The sequence below is a fragment of the Kwoniella dendrophila genome, chromosome 1, assembly GCF_036810415.1.
Source record: "Kwoniella dendrophila CBS 6074 chromosome 1, complete sequence".
Lineage (NCBI taxonomy): Eukaryota > Fungi > Basidiomycota > Tremellomycetes > Tremellales > Cryptococcaceae > Kwoniella > Kwoniella dendrophila.
Genome location: NC_089476.1, coordinates 2,945,858 through 2,964,167, shown reverse-complemented (window position 1 = coordinate 2,964,167; position 18,310 = coordinate 2,945,858). Strand labels below are relative to the sequence as shown.

Here is an 18,310-nt window from a genome sequence, read left to right as displayed (position 1 = left end):
ATCTCATTTGCATCATACATCCTTATCTATACTTTCAGGTACGCCACTGCACGTGTAGACCATGACTTGTACCCTCGTGCAAAATGGTAAACACAGATAAGGTTGTTCTTCCTGTTTAATTTGCCACCTCAGAAACAGTGGAGAAGACCGCCTTCCTAATAATATACATAATCGTTCAGATCTGAAATTTATATTTGGAGTTTTGTGTTATCGGATTTATTCCAAATTCATCTTGATCTCTTCGTATTTTGTATTTTGGGAATTAAACAATTAAACATATTAGGAATCTCGGTAAAATCTGTCTCTTCTCTTCCCACTTGACTTTCTTATATCGTAAATGACAGCTATCATACCCCTTCTCGGACTTGGACAACAACGTGCAACCCTCAATACGAACTTGTCGGGGCCTCCTTGATATTCGGGATAACACTCATTCGGGATACTCTTGTATTCCAGTGCGTCATACTAACAACGAACAAGAACCCACATTCATCACTCTTATCGTTATTGTTTTGATCTGCTGATGTTAAACCTTACAGAATTCGTAGTAACTAAAGGTTTTGGAATCAACGCTTTGACGCTGACCACCCATTTTATGGAATCCTTCTTTCAACATGTTGGTTGATCGTTACATTATTTATGGTCAACCGAAGACACAATGAGGACTTCTTCACATCCTCTTTCATCTCATAATGGCAATATAAACATAACACTACATATTTTACCTATCTTTCCTCAACCGTAATTGCTCCTTATAAGTTATCTACTGTTGTTCTCAACTTCATCACAACATCACAACGACACGATACCTTTGGTTCAAATCAGCTTTTATCACACACCGATCCTTTTCTATGTCCTTGTCAATCTCACCAACATCTACAGCTCATATCTCTACTAGTGATCTGATCACACGTGCTTGTAGTAATATGAGTGATGTAGCTACAACATCTGCACAACCAATGCGGAGAAGTGAATCCTCAAATACAAACGCTAATAGTTCAAGATGTGAGGTACAACTGTTTGAAGGTATCAAACAAGAGAATCAACCCAATAAGCACGCCGCATCGCCTATCCAAGCTGATCATCATAGTGATGGAAATTGTGAAGCGGCAATAAAGGAAGAAAAAGACGCCGGAATGACTCCAAATGGTACTGACCTGGAACCAGCACCGGCTTCAACTTCAATCAAGATGGTAATTCCACCTTGGAATGGAAATGATGGTTGGTCTGGCTGGATGAGTGATACAGTCACAGCAAAATCTTTAGTTTTATGTTTGATCTTACAAGCATTCTCTACAGGGTGAGTTGTCTAATTTCTCTTCTCCTTTTATCACTTGATCATCTTATCCCGCACAACGATCTAAGCTAGACTCAGGGCGAATCTCTGATGTTTATTTCGAAATACTAAATAGGATTCTTGACGCCACTACCTATCTTGATTTCTCAACTTTTGCATCCAATCGTAAGTTGATCTACAACTACGCTGAGAAGTGGAAATTTCAAACGACTAATACATTCTTCATTAAGAAACTGGTAATACCATCCTTCTTACTGTCGCTGTTGTTAAAGTTTCAGGTCATCAACTTTTATTGACTGGTATTTCACTTGCAAGTTTCCTCAGTGCCGCTCTAGTTTTTGGTCATATCGGTCATTATATGGGTGAGTGGCCATCACGATATCCGCACAGCAGATCCCATTAAACCACTTGTCACCTATATCGTAAATGAACTAATCAAACGAGATCTATACTTATTAGGCGTTAGAAGACGTATATGGCTACTTATAAATGTTATTTGTCAAATCATATTTTTAGTATTAGCTACTATATTTTTATCTTCAAATGGACCTAAACAAACAAGATTAGGTGAAAAACATGAATGGGTTATAATATCATTATTTGCTATAATGTCTGGTGCACAAGTTGCAGCAGCAAGACAAGCATCAATTCAAGAAATACCTACTGCACCAATGACCTCAAGTTATGTTGATTTAGTTTCAGATAAATATTTATTTGTTGGTTTAACTCATGAAAAAGCTTCAGGTAGAAATAGAAGATTGATTTATATTTTATCAATGATAATTGGTAGTTTTATTGGCGGAATAATGCATAAATATGCAGGTTCCTGGGTCGTTGTAGTAGTTGCCATGAGCTTTAAATTGGCTGTATTAGGTTTGATGTCTATAGCTCCTGCTGAAATCATAGTCAAGAAAGAGATGGAGAAGAAGAGCAAAACTGCTTGTTAATTCATCTCTTGAAACAATAGTAAATAGATCGGAAAGATCGGAATGGAATTTGAGTCTTTTTTGTATATATTTTTAGATATTTTTGCTTGTATATAATACCTCTTTGTATATAAAAACTATTCAGCATGATGCATCAACGTATGTGACGATGTTTATGGCATCTTGACATCACTCCATCATAGTCAGATCATCGTCATGAAGTAGCACCTAAGTCAGGCATTCTCACCTTGTTCATTCTGATTCTAACACATGTTCTAGATCATACAGTAGAACAAGAGAGCATCTGGGTATGATGATCATGCAGTAAGAATGATGGACAGCTTCATATTTTGTTTCATGAGTGCCGGCTCAACATTCTCTGTTGATAGCCTACTTGTAAACACCTCTTTATGATCACCTACTGTACTCCGACTATCTCCTTTTGCGTGATGATACGTAACAATATGAAGCAGTATAAGCTTCTTGGCATGCGACGATATAATCTGAGATGCATATAGGCTTTGACAGGCGAGGATAAAAGGTAAAAGGTTAAATCCAGGTTAACCGGAATTACAAGGTAAAATATTAAAAGTGATCACCTAATCACCTAATAATTTATCAGATCTCCGGTTACCATTTTCACCCCCCAAATTTATGATTTATTTTCGAAATTTTCCCTAGAAACCTCTAAAAAGATAAATAAGCAACTTTGAGAACTTCGTTGATATTCTTTTTTCTCCGCTTCATCCATATACACCACTGTATCATTGCTTGAACAACCATCATTTGGTTTTTCGTGCTTTGCACAAACAATACTTTTGGCCACTTGTGCTATCAGTTCATTCATTGTACATATTTCATTTATACACTTTTCTTCTCGTTTATCACTCAATAGCAGTTGTCGAAAACACTACATCGCCACTCAGCTTGGTCTCCCCCCTTGTTATTTTCGGTCGAAGATGTTACCTAAAAGATCAGTTTCACCTGAACCTACAATTCGATACAACTTACCAGCAAATCATTTCTTAGCTTTACAACCATCATATTCACAAACTTCAATAGAATTTCCAACAGGTGAATTACCTTCAACTTCATCACACGAATCAAATGGTCAAGCACCAAATACAGCTTCATTAGCTTCAGCAGATTTTGAAGTTGATGTTAGAACTGGTTTTTTACCTGGATCAAAAAATGTTATAAGATTATTAGGTAAATATGAAGTTTGGGAAGAAGCTTTAGATGCTGCAAAAGGTGGTAGATATATACATAATCAACCTGGTCAAGGTTTAATTGTTAACGGGAAAAGAGAAAAAGAATTTTTATGGAGAAATGCTATCGATTCAGTATGTCTTTTAACGTGTCGTGTGACTTTTATGATCCGTGTTGTATCCTTGGTTTAACATGCTTACTAAGATCTGTTGTTTCCCACTCTTAGATGCCGGTCATTGATACTGCAGACCTTCTAGTCTCCCTACCACATCTTCGACGGGCTCATGTAGTCCTCACATTCCTTGCACATTTCTACGTTCACACAACACCCACTTCACCTTCATCATCTACATCATCTCCAAAAGAACCAATACCTATACCAGCTTGTATTTCAGTGCCTTTACTCACTGTATCACCTTTACTTGGTTTACCACCAGTTTTAACATATGCAGATACGGTATTATGGAATTTTTTACCTGTTAATCCATCAATTGCACCTTCAGCAACATTAAATCCACCAAATGAAATATTAACAACATTTACTGGAACAAAAAGTGAAGAACAATTTTTTTTAATTTCTGCATTATGTGAAATTGCAGGTGCAGAAGCATTAAGATTAATGAGACAATCTTTAGATGAATTATTCTTAGCTGATGAAAAAGCTTTAAGAAGATTAACTATTTATCTTAAAAAATTATCAAACCAAATTGATAAAATATCTGATGTTACAATGACTTTAATGAAACAAGTTGATCCAGAAGAATTCTATCATTTAATTAGACCTTGGTTTAGAGGTGGTGATTCCGATGGTCCAACTTCAGCTGGATGGAATTATTTAGGTTTAACCGAAAATGATAACGTAGAGAAAACTTCTTCAGAAGCTGAATCATCAAATACTTTAGGTCAAAAAGGTAAAAAATTTTCAGGTCCAAGTGCAGGTCAATCTTCTTTAATTCACGCAATAGATATTTTTTTAACTGTTGATCATTCTCCAACTGTACAAGAAAGATTAGAAGCTTTAAATGCTGTTGAAAATCCTACACAATCTAAAATATTAGTTGATTCAACACCTATAGTACCACCGTTTTCAACTTCAGACGAAATACAACAGACGAAACCTTCTCAAGGCCCACCATCATCACATGGACATTCATCATCATCATCACCTAAAGGAGAAGCAACATTTGTACAAAGAATGTTACAATATATGCCATTACCTCATCGATCATTTATATTACATTTATCAACACATCCTACACCATTAAGACCATTAGTTTTACATTTTGCTCATTCACATCCAGCTTTAGCTTTAGCTTATGATGGAGCTTTAGAAGCTTTAAGAAGATTTAGAGAAAAACACATGAGAGTCGTTTCTTTATTTATTATCCAACAAGCTAGAAGACAACCCAGTGAAAGAGTTAGGAAATTAATGGGTCTAAAAGAAAATCCTACGGAAAATGAATTTGAAACCGAAGAGAAACAGATAGATATAAATGAAATTAGAGGTACAGGTGGTAGTGCTCTATTCAAATTCTTGAAGAGATGTAGAGACAATACAACCAAAGCTATGGTCAGACCTAATGCAGCGGGCTACGAGCTGGAATAAAGAGTAGATATTTGGTTGTCATTTAGAATTTTAAGGAAGGATATGGTTGTAATACAGAATATTATCAAAAAAAATTCTATAAGCTGCAAAAGCTTATTGAAACCCGCTTTACTATCCGAGGAAGATTATGTATATGTTTATATAAATGGACAATTTTAGGGTTTTATGGAATCTGACTACATAGGTGTAAATTATAGTTGTACAATTAGTGTAATGTAATTTAGGATATTTACGATAGATATATCATGCATAGAAACAACATAGATGCGTTACAACATTGAACTGTTCGAACTATGATCATGGATACAATATCCACATTGATCATTGAATTACAAGATTATATACATATACAGTGTGAATCCAAATCAATCAATATATACTATTTGGAACTTGATATCTCCAAACTGAATCTTTACCACATTTATTCACTTTCTTCGACTTAACATTCTTATTTGATGATATTATCGGTATTGAACCTTGATTTTTACCTGAAAAACAACTGCATTTCCATTCCCATTTATTCTGTTTCTTATCAAACGAAGATTGAAATCCAACTACTTCAGTGTCATACACATCTGTTGAACATATACTTAAACATTGATCTAAATTATCAGATTTAAATTCCAAGAAAGCTTCTCCTGTTAAATGACTTGTTGAACATGAAGTGAAATTTAATGGTGATTGTAAAAATGTTACCTATAAAACCAGTTGTGTAAATTATCATTATAAAAAACAAGGATATAGTATCAGTAAGATTTATCATAAATTCAAAAGGGAGAAGAAAAATGACGATTCTAACAAAAAGTGTTTTTAGTAAATTTGTTAACATACAATGGCTTGACATGGATTACAATTTCCTAAATTATCACAACCATTTTCAATCTGATCAGGCTCAACATAATCTCCAGATATTTTACTACAATAACATTTAGATGATTGTTCATGATAATATGAATAAACATATTTCTTATTTCCACATAATTCCTAAATACAGTATGAGTACGAGTTATCGTTCGAATCATCAATGAGAGGTCATTCATGTATCATTTTTTTTTTATGATAAGGTAAGATAATCATGAATTACCCACCTGTGTCTCTGTCCGATACTTATCGTAAAGTACCCTAATTAGGAGGGATTTGATATTCGTACTCACTATACAAGCTTCATTGTCTTTTTGTCCTGTCAAAAGTCCATAATCGTCTTTATTAGCTATGGAATCGAAAGTCCTTCGATTTATACATCCAGCGAATTGTGGTGAAGTTGGTTTATTATGACTATTTGTGATTATCGCGTATATACTTGGTGAGAAGCTTAGACTTAATGATACATTCACCAATAACATGATTGTTTAGGTTTGAGCTAAGAGTTTGCAATGGATGGATAGAGATAGTTAAGGAAGGGGAATACATATAGTCTGGCTCTAATTGTTGTGATGGTGAATCCAAACCAAACATCATTATTCCAAATTATCAAGTAGGTAAGATGATTAGCAATCGTCAAATTCGCTCAGGTGGCTCATCCGCAAGCGACCAGCTTGTAGACCCGCAATCAGGTAGATAAGCTGTTTGTCCTTCAGCGACTATGTTCGTATAAGATTGTTGGTGATGTTGCGGGAATCTTTGGCGAAGATCGTCAGGCACCAAGTTGCTCTTTATTTAATGTTTTAGTTCAGCTCGTTCAGGTTTATTACTTTTATATGACTATGTGCAGATAATTACATCTTTGCAGGTGTAATCAGTATACAGAAATGCATAGTATAAATACAAAAGATTTAATGTATATACATCTACAATTGTATTATTGACCTTGAGCTTGAACAACCTGATCGTTTTACTAAATATACATTTTGACCCGTTCCATTTGCGATTAAGCTAGAGTTCCCTGGTCAGCTTTACTTATCGTTCAACGATCCACGTACCTTTTCGGTAAGACCCATAGCCGTAATAGTCATAGTCGTCATCATGACCTTTGTGATGATCGTCATGTTTCTTGTGAGAATCTTTAGGATCTTCATCCTCGTGTTTCTGTTAACGATACACAAAACAAGGCGATCAGCAGATTATCCTTTCTTGAATGGGTTCACTTGGAATCAGAGAGACTCACTTTTCCGTGGTCGTAATCGTCTTTACCGTAATGTTCTTCATCGTCATAGTCGTAATCCTGTTGAATTGGTTAATTAAAGCATCAGATGAATGTATTTTAGTGCACACAAGCAATGCTTACTTTGTCATGATCTGCATCATCATCGTCTGATTTATAGTGGTGATCTTTGTCGTGGTCTTTGTCATGATCCTGTGGGGTAAAGCACAAAGTAGATATCAGCTGAAAGCCCTGAAGCGGAAATGAACGTTCATAAGCAACTCACATGATCGTCTTCGTCGTTATCATATTCTTTGTCGTGGTCGTAATCCTGTAAATCGCTGATTCAGCGTTGACAAAGGGATATAGCTGATCGGAACATGAAATTACCTTGTCATGTTTGTCATGGTCCTGCGAGAGCGTTCAAAGTCACAGTTTGCTCTGAGAAGATTAAGCGTGAAGCTTACTTACATAGTCCTCGTCCTCGTCATTGTAGTCTTTAGAGTTGTGATCGTTATCATTTTCGTGTTCGTAATCCTAAAGAAGAACGATCAGTGGTCTTAAGGTATTTATCCAGACAAAAATCTGACAACGGGGCTCACCTCATGGTCTTTGTTGTGTTTATCCCAATCGTCATGACTCTTTTTGTGATCTACTTCATATTCGTCATCTCGATCATAATCATCCTAATCAATGGGTGTCAGATTTGTCTCGGTCAGAGTTAGATATGACAGCTCACTTTTTTGGAATCTTGGTCGTTATCGTGTTCCTTCTATGTCAAGTGAGTTGTCAGCACGAGTGATTTCCCTTTCAAGGATTTGCAGGCTTACCTTCTTGTCATGGTCATAATCATTTTGTTCCTCATCCTCCTAAAAACTCTTGCTTAGCCTTGTTGGCAGAAAGACGTATAGGCAATACTCACCTTTTTGTGGTGATAATCTTGTTCATAATCATCACCCTTGTTGTGCTCTTCATCTTCGTAATCACCCTATTGAAGTGCGATGAATCAGTGGATTGCACTTGATCAGACTTAGATTACAGCCTTACCTTGTGGTGCTCTTTAGGAGTATAATCTTTGTCGTGATCTTCTTCATTATCTTCTTCGTGACCTCCCTGGCAGACAATACCTTGCATTAGCTTTGGAAAATCTCAGTGAAGTCAAGAGAAAACTTGCCTTCTTGTTTTCGTGGCCATAGTCACGGTCATAATCATATTCATAATCGTATTTACCTCGTTTAGATTTCTTCTTATGGTGATCGTCGTCTTTGCCTTCAAGTCGAGCGTAGCCGAAGATTGAGTCGATACCACAAGTTCTGTTGGTTAAGAAAGGGATATCGGTGTAAGGGACATCGATACATTGACAATCGTAGGCGAAGTTGTAAAGAGCTGGGTCGAATCGAGGAGTGATAGCAGCTACCTCGACGAAGCTGTCTCGACAGGGTTGGTCACAAAGGACAAAACAGTCTCGTACAGAGGTAGTAGCGAATCGAGCGATAGGAGTGACGTCTCGGATAGAAGAGGGATCGAAGCAGCCACCGAACTTGAAATTGGCGTTGTTAAGGAAGACCTATATCAAAGTGGGTTCATCAGTTCTGGGTCCATCGTAAAGGGCGGTGAATGAGGAGGAAGTTGCATGACAATGGTGAGGTGGTGTGAGAGTTGAAGGCATATAAGGTAGAACATGAGGGGAGATAACATACGATAGCATCCTTTGTCTTACATCTACCTGAGATAGAATCGTTGTCTCGGATTTGATCGGCATCGGGTCGTTGAGCAGGAGAGCAGTAGCATTGCTTTCTGTCGGCATCCCAGTAGGTGTATCGGAATTCTTTGTCGACACAATTATCCTATATGGTAGCAGAACATTAAGTGTATTAGCTGTGATACTTCTTGAAGCATAGGTAGATGGAGTCATAGTAGAGTTTATTGATGGGTTGAGCAGGGTTTAAGATGAAAGCGGATATATAAGCTGAAGTGGAGTGATGAGAAGACGGTGAAGACGGTGAAGGATGGGGGATAGGATGGAGGTATATCACAGATATAAGAAAGATTGTGCTTACTATACAAGTTTGAAGATCTGCTTGTTCGGAGAAATCACCATCGAAGTTTTCATCGAATGAAACGAGGTTGAAGAAGGTTCGACTGACACAACCGATGAATTCAGGTGAAGTTTCGTCATAGTGATTGTTGTTATCATGATCTTTGTTGTGTGGATCATCATGATGTTTTTTAGGATCGTGATTCTCTTCTTCACCTCTTATTCGGATAACACCAGCTAAGGTGGAACCCAAGAGGGACAAAGGTATAATAGTATGAGTTAAACTAGTTTTCATTTTTTAAACTATGTTCTGATCGATAGGAAAGGGTGGATAAGAGAAGAGAGGTTGAAGGTGAAGGATGAAAAGAAGAAAAAGAAGAGTTTGTTGAAGAAAGAAAGAAGAAATGAAAAGAAATCAAACGCGAAATGAGGGGTTTTTATACCTTTCGTACCCTTCTATTGATACCATATTCCTCAAGTCGCAAAATCAGAAAAAATAAGGAGAGGACCAAGACGGTACACGATTCAGCACAGCACCCTTCGTAAGTTGTCGGATCATGAAGAAGAAGATTGATAAATCCAAAAAAATGGTTTAAAGTTGAATAATCTACCCCATGTTTTGTAATGTTCAGGCGATAAAGGTATCCCTAAAAATCAAAATCAAAATCAAGAACGATCGACGTTATCTTGGCGACACCTCGAAAAATCATTCACGTCAAGGTGAAAGGGCGAAAAGGGAGAGGATAGCCCACAAATAAGATATCGCGCTAAAAGAACGGTATCAATTTAGCTGGATGATGGTAGATAATTATCAGGTGATAATGACCGGATAGCCGCAGAAAAGATAATAAAGATGAGATCAAATCAGCTTGAGCAAGCATTTTATTAAATAAAATTGATGTCAAGGATACCAAAGGACGATGAAATCAGGAACATCTAACTCACGATCAACAAATTTTATTATTTTCATCATCAATCAAAATCATCAAAGTCTCATGATTTTTAACTTGTTTAATTCGCTTGCACGGACAAGATAAACCATGCTGATGATCCAAAGGATGCTATACCTCGCTTGTCATTTGATTTAGTAAGCCAAAGGCATCAATGTTAGAACGGTTGATTGGATTCTAACGACCTTGAGATTTTGCGTCATAGTTCATGTTTCGGATTTCGGGTTTCGTAGTGAGGTAACGCAGATGAGGGGGAAGTGATATTGAATATGCTGTACATGCATGGATTGTCGTTCTACCTGATTCACAATTTAGCGACTTCCCACGTTTAACCTTGAAGAATCTTACCTAGTCAGTGTTATCATCTTATAATGTATAGGAAGTAGTTCGGGATAATGTGAGAACCAGAATCGACAATTGGTCTCCTGAGGCGATCATCATGTGAAACATGTTGAAAGATCGACTTCCATCATCAGCTGACAGTCTCTTTCTCCGATCAAGAGTAGAACGAATGCCTCACCTGATTTTCCTCTGTTTATGGATTATAAAGATGAAATACTGAACCTAGTAGAGTCGCCCTCAACCTTCATGATTCTCCAATTATCACCACTGCTAATCACCTTTCCCCAGCAACATAACATGTTGGCGACCCTACTTATCAGCTTGCTTCCCTTGACATTTTCTCATAATCTCCCTACTGAATTAACATCACGTCAGCTCAATATCACTCGACCGCCACCTGTTTTACCAGATGGAACTATTGTATCCCCTCAATACGTTGGATGCGTCAGCGAACGAAGATTCTTTGAGATACTTAGTAACAACAATGAGGTGGAATTTGGTGTGACAACCATTCAGCCCGATAAGAAAAACCTGTATAGTAGATTCTACATGTTTCATCTAATCGTCCATGATACAAGGGAGATAATTCTAATCACGTCTGTTTGTGTTCCATCAGAGTTATTGTTTACACCTCAGTACCAATTATAGTGATGCTTATTACCGTCAAGCTTCACATCATTGTTTTTGTGCTGGGTATTCTTCAAACACTCCGACTAGTGATCTCGTGGAAGCGCTTGATTCTTATGGTAGATGCAAGGTCACCGATGCTAGTGTAAGCGATAACTTATCGCTGAAAAAGACGAGAAGGTCGACGTGAAGCTGAAACCATGTATGTTGAGATGCAGGATACGGACTTATATTCCTGTCACGTATTTGACTCATATAATTGGAACACCTTCCGAAGCATACTTTGATCTTTATAATTATCAATGTTCAGAAGGATGTTGGTTCAACTCACATTGGGATATCTCAGCATATAATCCCTTTCCATCGACACTTGGAGGGTTAGAAGTCAATTGTACCTGTTATTCCACTTGTGTCGAGGGTGTTGAGCCTGTGACTTGTGGACCAAATTCGGTATTCAGGTATGAAAGGAAATTGGTTCAGGGTGGTAGTTGTGCTGAAGATTGTGAACATGGTCATCACCATGGAAAAAATCATGGATATGGTCACGGACACAAAGGAAAATCCGATCATCATCATCACAATCACCATCAACACCATCATCGTCCCAAGTTGGACAAGAACAGAAAAGAAGGGAGGCCTAATGGTAAAGCTAGAAGAGATCCAGCCTAGCAGAAGTTGAGATAATTGCGGAAGTCCAGAGATGGATTGATGAGTGCATTGCCATGTTGTCGCAGTGTGAAGCCTAGTCGTTGTAGATAGAGCAACAGTTAAGCTGATACGTATTTGTTCGTTCATGTTGAATCAGAATTGCTTGCAGTTATGCATCACCATTATTTGCGAGTATACTTCTGTTTGATACAAGCTTCCTCACTGTTTACAATCACCCATACGCTCGAAGTGGAGGTATGAATATGTGGTTCAGTCGAATTTCTCTACTTCGATTTTTCACCATTTAATCCCGTTTCTTAAACAAAATGTTCAGGTGTACATTTCATCCAACCTTTCCATTTCATACTTTCTTCGTCTTTCTTCTTCTTTTCACAATTTCCAGTACGTTATGATAGAGATTCATAGCTGAGTGGAAGTAGGGTATGAAGGTGAGTCGTATGTTCTCTGCTTGTCTCCCTTCATCTTTTTCCTACCCACATAACAAATATCATAATCAATATCTCTAGGAAGACAATTACCCATCCTTATGCACCCATGTTCGGAAACAATAATTTGTTTCAGACTTTTCAGGTCAATTGAATAATTCTCGTCTTGAGGACTCGATTTGATTTGTTTATGTCGTTCGAGCAATGAGGGAACTTAGTTCATAGTTACACTGAGAGATCCATCATTATACCTAGTCTATTCTTTTACAGTTTTATCGAAATGAAGTAAACAGAGGAGGAATAACAACGCTAATTGATTTCCGTTGATTAATAGGTTCAACGTCAGTTCTTTCACACTAGTTATAGCATTTATAGATTTCCATGATGTTAATCACCATATATAATGATCGATGCACGTTTCGCTTGCCATACAATTGTTGAGGTATTACACATTCATTTCGAAAAAGCATATAATACAAAATCACAATTTGAGAAACAACATTTCCCTCTCCAATACAAATGCATTTTGACTCTTCCTTGGGCCATCTCATTCTTGTCACACTCCTCTGATTTTGCCCGGAGTAGGCCATTATTCGTTGTATTTCCCATGAGCATATCATCCCTGTCCTGTATAGATAGTATGATTTCTACTTGAGTTTAGCAGCTCTATTCATATCTCTGATCTTGATACCTGCTTTGTTCTTGATTTTCTTGTGTAATTCCGGTTTGTCTACAATAAGAAAATCTTCCAGTCAGCCTCCGATCCAACTCATTTTGTTATAAGAGTGTGGGTGCATTTTCAACTTACAGTCAAAGAGAGCGAATAACGTTTCAAGGTGAACAAAGAACGGGGCCAAGACCAATGCTATGTCATCGCCTTGTATCAACGACTATTCACCATGTTCAATCTGATAGTACGAGACTCACCTTGAACGAGATTATCGAATAAAGCCGGAGCACGGTGCTCGAATACGCCATGACCTATAAACTGCGCTATCCAAGCGAAAGCGAAGACCGCCCAAGCGAAAGGCTTAGCTGATGGATTAGACGCGTCTGTGAAAGGAAGCCATGATGGCGGAGATACGGCTAAGTAGGTCGAAGTGAGGTATGACAGTATACCAACTGGGAGGTAGGTAAGCTACAAGTAAAAGGCTCAATTATCAGTATCAATTTTCGTTTCGATAGACCCAACATAGGCAGAGAAAGGCAAAGGGGAGATGAATTCGAAGTAGACCTTCTGAAACGAAAGACTCACACCTCCTAGCGGTTCAAGAGTTATATAGTAAGCCAAATAAGCTACGATCCATCCAAATGCTAAACTAGGTTGATATGCTAAACCTGTACCAAGTATAGTTGGTGAAGTACCAGGAAAAGGTAAATGAGCAGCTATAAGTAACCATGACCTACACGTTCACATTTCTCATGAGTTTTTCTCATACCGCTCCAGCAATTCTGTGAGAGTTTGGGAGCCTGACTTACCATAAAATCTGAGGGATACAAACGAAGTGGATCAACTGATTTATCTTATTTGCATGATATGAAGAGTAAAATGCTAGCTACACACAAGTACTTAATACGTCAGTGCCTTTGACATAGCATATGACTACTCCATGCACGCAAGCAGGAAGACCGATGCTATGTAAGCTATATACAAAGAGTTGCTTACCTCTTCTTCCACATCAAAATGGTTTTTGGCCCGCTTAGGTGGATGATCAAGATCAATTTGATCAGCGGGTCCTTGAGAACGTGTTTTCCTTGGACTACTCATGTTGATTGAGGCAGATTAGTTGGAAGTTTAGTCTGTCTGGCTGTCGATTCGATTGGTTATGGTACTCTCTCATAAGTCGAACATGCATACAAAGACACCGTCAAGATCAGGAATATGTTTTGACTAGCTATCATCATATATTCATACATCATGTGACCCGGTTTATGCGGATACTTAATTCGGCCATCAGCTCAACGGAACCAAATTTCGGGGAATGACCAATGACGCCTCACTTAAATTGTTCAACATGTGTCAAAGCCACTTTCAGTCGTACTTCCAAGCCATCAACGTTGTGTAAATGATTATCTTAAACAAGTTTAGTGACTACCTCGACAGTCACCATCATCATAAAAATCACCACCACACTTTGATAAGCGAGCAGCAAGTATGTACTACATTCAGCTTTCTACACCGAATTTGACATCTAGGTGAAATTGATCCCGCTTTTATACCCAAAGTCTCCCTATGTCTCCATTAACCCCTTCCGTTACATTTCCTATCAAACCTTTTATCCTATCTTCAAGTTCCTCTATAGTTCCTCTAGCATCAATTTCTATCCACCTGTCTTCACCATGTATCTTTATGACCTCTTGAGCTACAAGAGCGAATTGCTTCCGCGTAGCTTGTTGCATAGATACAGTCTCATATCGTTCTTCACCGAATTGAGATCGTCCAGAAGCCTCTTCTTGTGGCAGTGTCAGATATAATGTGAGATCAGGTAAGGGAAGTGATTTATCAGGTTGAAGACAGAAATCAAAAGGTAATCCCTATTTGATGAAGGAAATATGTCAACTAGACGGATAATTTATAGTCATCCAGGCAAAGAGAAGCAACTTACCTTCGCTGCAGAAAAAGCAATTCCAGAAAAAGCATATCGGTCCGCTATTACCGTTATTCCTTGTTCTAAGTCTCGTTTGATAGCAGCTCTGATGAATGAAACAGGTAGATCAGCACCAATGCCAGATGATTTCATTAAGAGCTCTCAGCTATACTAAGCTTTGCTAGTCTGTAAGAATATTTTGCGTTGACTCACGCACATTCCCACCTGTTAGCACTGAATAGCAGATGTATAGCATGATCATCCATTTCGGCTTTCGATTGTAAGTAAGCATCTATCATTTTTCCAATAGCTGTTGTTCTGTCTAGGCCAGGCAAGACAAGTCAGTCTTAGGTTATGTGAGCTAAAGTAAAGGCACTATGCGTCTTTTCAGCGCTACCTACCTGGAAACTTCTGCAGTCGAGCTTTTCGACCTTCCCTTTCCAAACGGTCTACCAGGCGAGAAACTTGGGTTGATTTTCCGCATCGATCCAATCCTTCAAAAACAATGAAAGCCCCACGGCTTGAGGACGATGTTGATTGCGCCATTCTATGAGGTTTCAGTACCTAGATCTCTTGATAGATCTCTTGATTGCCGGCTGCCTGTACTACCTATATAGCTGATGATATCTGATAATATAACATTACAACATTACAACTTGATCAACTTGGAAGGTGTAAAACACGTCTGAGAAACGCGTCCAATTCAAGGATCCCCTCCATTCAAGGCAGAGCGGCGATATCCGCCGTTTGGTTTTAGTCTAGGCCTAGGGCGGTCCAGACGCGAATGATATCAAGCATGAAGTGATATATTTTCTTTTTCTTATTGTTCATGATACACTTGATCGTTCATCAAACATACTCCTTAATGCCAACCCCTTCGATGTTATTACAATCAGTCAAGACGACTTCTCATCAACAAGAAGACAATATGGTCCCATAAAATCTGAAAATACGAAACCATGCATGGTCTTAGCGTAATATGTTACAGGAACCATCAACTAATGTTTGATATTGTTCAAGATAGCTTATTGATCACCATACATAGTCGTGTTTCCACAGTCGACCCCTCGATAAAATGCTTATTGTCTTTCTAACAGCTCCCATCAGAAGTAGAAAGATCTTGATGAAGAATATATGTAGGCAAAAATGCTTGGAAAAAGGTATATGAACCTGTTTTATATCCACACAAGTTGTGATTTATCTCTCTTCCCACTAAAAAAAATTACATTCTCTTCGTATCACTACCAGCAGGTTCATTCACACTACAAACCTATCCGACTTGACCTTACAGTGGTCCCATTGTATTCTAGATTCCCTTCGTACAACAAATCTCTCTTTTTACAGCGTTGCTGGACAACTAAATCAATCACTTTATCAATCAATCGATCTTCTCAACTTATATTAACATAAAATGTCGGCTGAAAAAGCACTCAAACCTTTCTTACCCAAAAGACCTTCTGGACCAGTATTCATAGGACTTAATGTACTTCGTGTAATAAGTATTATAGCTTTACTCTTAGTCATGTCATCCAATATAGTAACAATGGCAGAGTAGGTCAAATCATCATTTTTGGGATTAATTGAAGTATTCACTAATAATTGTATGTTGATGTAGCGATATAAAAGCCATAAAAGCATCTTCGCAAACAACGACAGATCCTGAAGAAGATTGTGATTACTATGAATTCTCATCCGTACCTGATCAAACAGGCGGTCCTTTTTGGAGTATCTTGAATAGATTGTTCATAAGTGAGTTAGCCGCACAGTCTAGTGATCTTCCAACTAAATTCAGCTAATTGATCAACTTATCATAGTATTCGAATGTATCTTACTTACAATGTCTGAAATTGGTGTACCAAGAAGATTATTCGAAGAATGGATACCTATTCTCGGACCTGCTCATGGATTGGGTGGATTAGGTGTATTTCAAGCCTTGTAAGTACACATGATTATATTAAGACGTCCAAAATAAATGAAAGCTAAAACCGTATCTTACCTCTTTAGACTCGGAGCTCAAGTTCTATCCCATTATTGTACGCTCTTTCCCCAAGTATCGAGTTGGCTGCTATTTATCATTGGTTGTTTCGACATTCTCGCTGTGAGTAAAATATAGATTCGGAATATACATTGTTCTGATCGGTCATGTCAACATTTCTAGGGTATTTTCTTTCGAGCTGGAGCTAAGAAGAAGCGATTGATATTTTCTTGGGAGAATGTTTCATCACTGTAAGTCGATTGGTTAACGACTGCTTGGATCCCATGAACTTATGATAGCTAATCATTGATGGCTTGTGTAGTACACCACAAACCAGAATGGCAGCCACAGCATGGGATATGGTGACAGAAAAGAAATCCTCTTCTTCATCATCTCACAAATCAAGTTCAAGCGAGGCAGGAGATTCAAGACCTGCTGCACCAATTTTAGGTAGATCAAATACTAATGCATCAGATTCACCTTTATTACCTGAAAATAAAAATAAAACTGAACCTGGAGCTAAATTTGGTGGTTTTGGTTTTGGTAGACAAGGTGAAAAGATAGCAGCTGAAAGAGGTTGGAAAATAAGTAAACCTTCTGAAGTTTTACCTCGTGAGTTTAACTTTCCCATATATTCATTCCTCCCATGCTATTCATCATGATTCACCTAAAGATGATGATTTCGAATTCTGATTTAATTCACTTCAGGTTATGCTATTTGAGTAAAACAACCAAAACCCGTTGAGCCGAACGTTGCAGAGCTGAAACACCCAAAAATCTCATTAATAACTATAAATATATCTACCATACGTACCCTTATAATGTGTATAACATCAAAAAATGCATTTCGAGTCAATCTTTTCACAAGTCATTTTATGATACAAGTTGGTCATCCAATTCAATTCGGATTTCGCGGGATTGACATTATCGATCATGTCTTTCGAGGATTAATCGGAAACTTCCCGAACTTTCAAGTGCATCAAGGTGTCCCATATGTATCCGGAACACATTCCACAATTTATCTATTTATCAACAAGATATTTTAAGTTTGGGCGAACCGATTACTGTTGACCGAAATCAATTGATCTGATTTTTCATATTGCGAATCATCTTTCCATTCAACGGTGAAACACAATAATGTTACGTTCGGTTCAATTTCGTTTACGATATAATAATGTCACAGAAGACTCGGATGAATATTTCCAACTTATATAGACCAGGTCAACCTATTCAGTACGATCGAGACCGCTTGTTTTTCTGTTATCTGATCTCATCGCAATTATAGAGATATTTAAATCAGGTTTTGAATCAATTAAGAGAAACTAGACGAAAACTGATCGTCATACTCGTTCAGCTGATCTAAAAATACAACATTCACCAGAATGACGGTGATCACACTTACATGTATTAAGGTATGGCCTATCCGACAGACTATTCTGAAAAGCGTTCATTCAGTTCATGTCCTGTTGCAACTACACTAGAAAGTCCTACCCAAATTGATCTCGAATGGGCAAAAATGACCGATACTCTGTCTTTACTTTGACAACATACCATCCATGTCATTTTTTGGATGCTTTT

General features: G+C 37.8%; 8 protein-coding genes across 8 annotated transcripts; 4 read left to right on the top strand and 4 right to left on the bottom strand.

Moving 5' to 3' along the window:
* Positions 1–926: 926 nt before the first annotated feature.
* On the top strand, positions 927–2,244 carry L201_001057 (uncharacterized protein; the record flags this gene model as incomplete). Its single annotated transcript, XM_066216850.1, has 4 exons — positions 927–1,300; positions 1,413–1,462; positions 1,528–1,659; positions 1,757–2,244. 4 exons carry the CDS (start codon positions 927–929, stop codon positions 2,242–2,244), a joined length of 1,044 nt encoding a protein of 347 aa, XP_066072947.1.
* Positions 2,245–3,182: 938 nt separating this feature from the next.
* Positions 3,183–5,038, top strand: L201_001056 (uncharacterized protein; the record flags this gene model as incomplete). Its single annotated transcript, XM_066216849.1, has 2 exons — positions 3,183–3,566; positions 3,659–5,038. 2 exons carry the CDS (start codon positions 3,183–3,185, stop codon positions 5,036–5,038), a joined length of 1,764 nt encoding a protein of 587 aa, XP_066072946.1.
* Positions 5,039–5,407: 369 nt separating this feature from the next.
* Positions 5,408–6,381, bottom strand: L201_001055 (uncharacterized protein; the record flags this gene model as incomplete). Its single annotated transcript, XM_066216848.1, has 3 exons — positions 5,408–5,734; positions 5,870–6,022; positions 6,193–6,381. 3 exons carry the CDS (start codon positions 6,379–6,381, stop codon positions 5,408–5,410), a joined length of 669 nt encoding a protein of 222 aa, XP_066072945.1.
* A 553-nt stretch (positions 6,382–6,934) lies between these two features.
* On the bottom strand, positions 6,935–9,451 carry L201_001054 (uncharacterized protein; the record flags this gene model as incomplete). The annotated part of the gene is made up of 13 exons (XM_066216847.1): positions 6,935–7,063; positions 7,143–7,199; positions 7,263–7,331; positions 7,405–7,449; positions 7,590–7,655; positions 7,721–7,804; positions 7,858–7,890; positions 7,949–7,987; positions 8,041–8,106; positions 8,166–8,231; positions 8,293–8,685; positions 8,819–8,965; positions 9,179–9,451. The coding sequence occupies 13 exons, from the start codon at positions 9,449–9,451 to the stop codon at positions 6,935–6,937; spliced, it is 1,467 nt and encodes a 488-aa protein (XP_066072944.1).
* A 1,740-nt stretch (positions 9,452–11,191) lies between these two features.
* On the top strand, positions 11,192–11,744 carry L201_001053 (uncharacterized protein; the record flags this gene model as incomplete). The annotated part of the gene is made up of 2 exons (XM_066216846.1): positions 11,192–11,220; positions 11,294–11,744. 2 exons carry the CDS (start codon positions 11,192–11,194, stop codon positions 11,742–11,744), a joined length of 480 nt encoding a protein of 159 aa, XP_066072943.1.
* Positions 11,745–12,816: 1,072 nt separating this feature from the next.
* L201_001052 (uncharacterized protein) lies at positions 12,817–13,937 on the bottom strand (the record flags this gene model as incomplete). Its single annotated transcript, XM_066216845.1, has 6 exons — positions 12,817–12,899; positions 12,978–13,034; positions 13,097–13,307; positions 13,425–13,572; positions 13,649–13,725; positions 13,836–13,937. The coding sequence occupies 6 exons, from the start codon at positions 13,935–13,937 to the stop codon at positions 12,817–12,819; spliced, it is 678 nt and encodes a 225-aa protein (XP_066072942.1).
* A 446-nt stretch (positions 13,938–14,383) lies between these two features.
* On the bottom strand, positions 14,384–15,303 carry L201_001051 (thymidylate kinase; the record flags this gene model as incomplete). The annotated part of the gene is made up of 4 exons (XM_066216844.1): positions 14,384–14,704; positions 14,776–14,863; positions 14,971–15,079; positions 15,159–15,303. The coding sequence occupies 4 exons, from the start codon at positions 15,301–15,303 to the stop codon at positions 14,384–14,386; spliced, it is 663 nt and encodes a 220-aa protein (XP_066072941.1).
* Positions 15,304–16,168: 865 nt separating this feature from the next.
* L201_001050 (uncharacterized protein) lies at positions 16,169–17,454 on the top strand (the record flags this gene model as incomplete). Its single annotated transcript, XM_066216843.1, has 7 exons — positions 16,169–16,308; positions 16,373–16,506; positions 16,572–16,692; positions 16,762–16,855; positions 16,916–16,983; positions 17,055–17,344; positions 17,441–17,454. 7 exons carry the CDS (start codon positions 16,169–16,171, stop codon positions 17,452–17,454), a joined length of 861 nt encoding a protein of 286 aa, XP_066072940.1.
* Between the last annotated feature and the right edge of the window lie 856 nt (positions 17,455–18,310).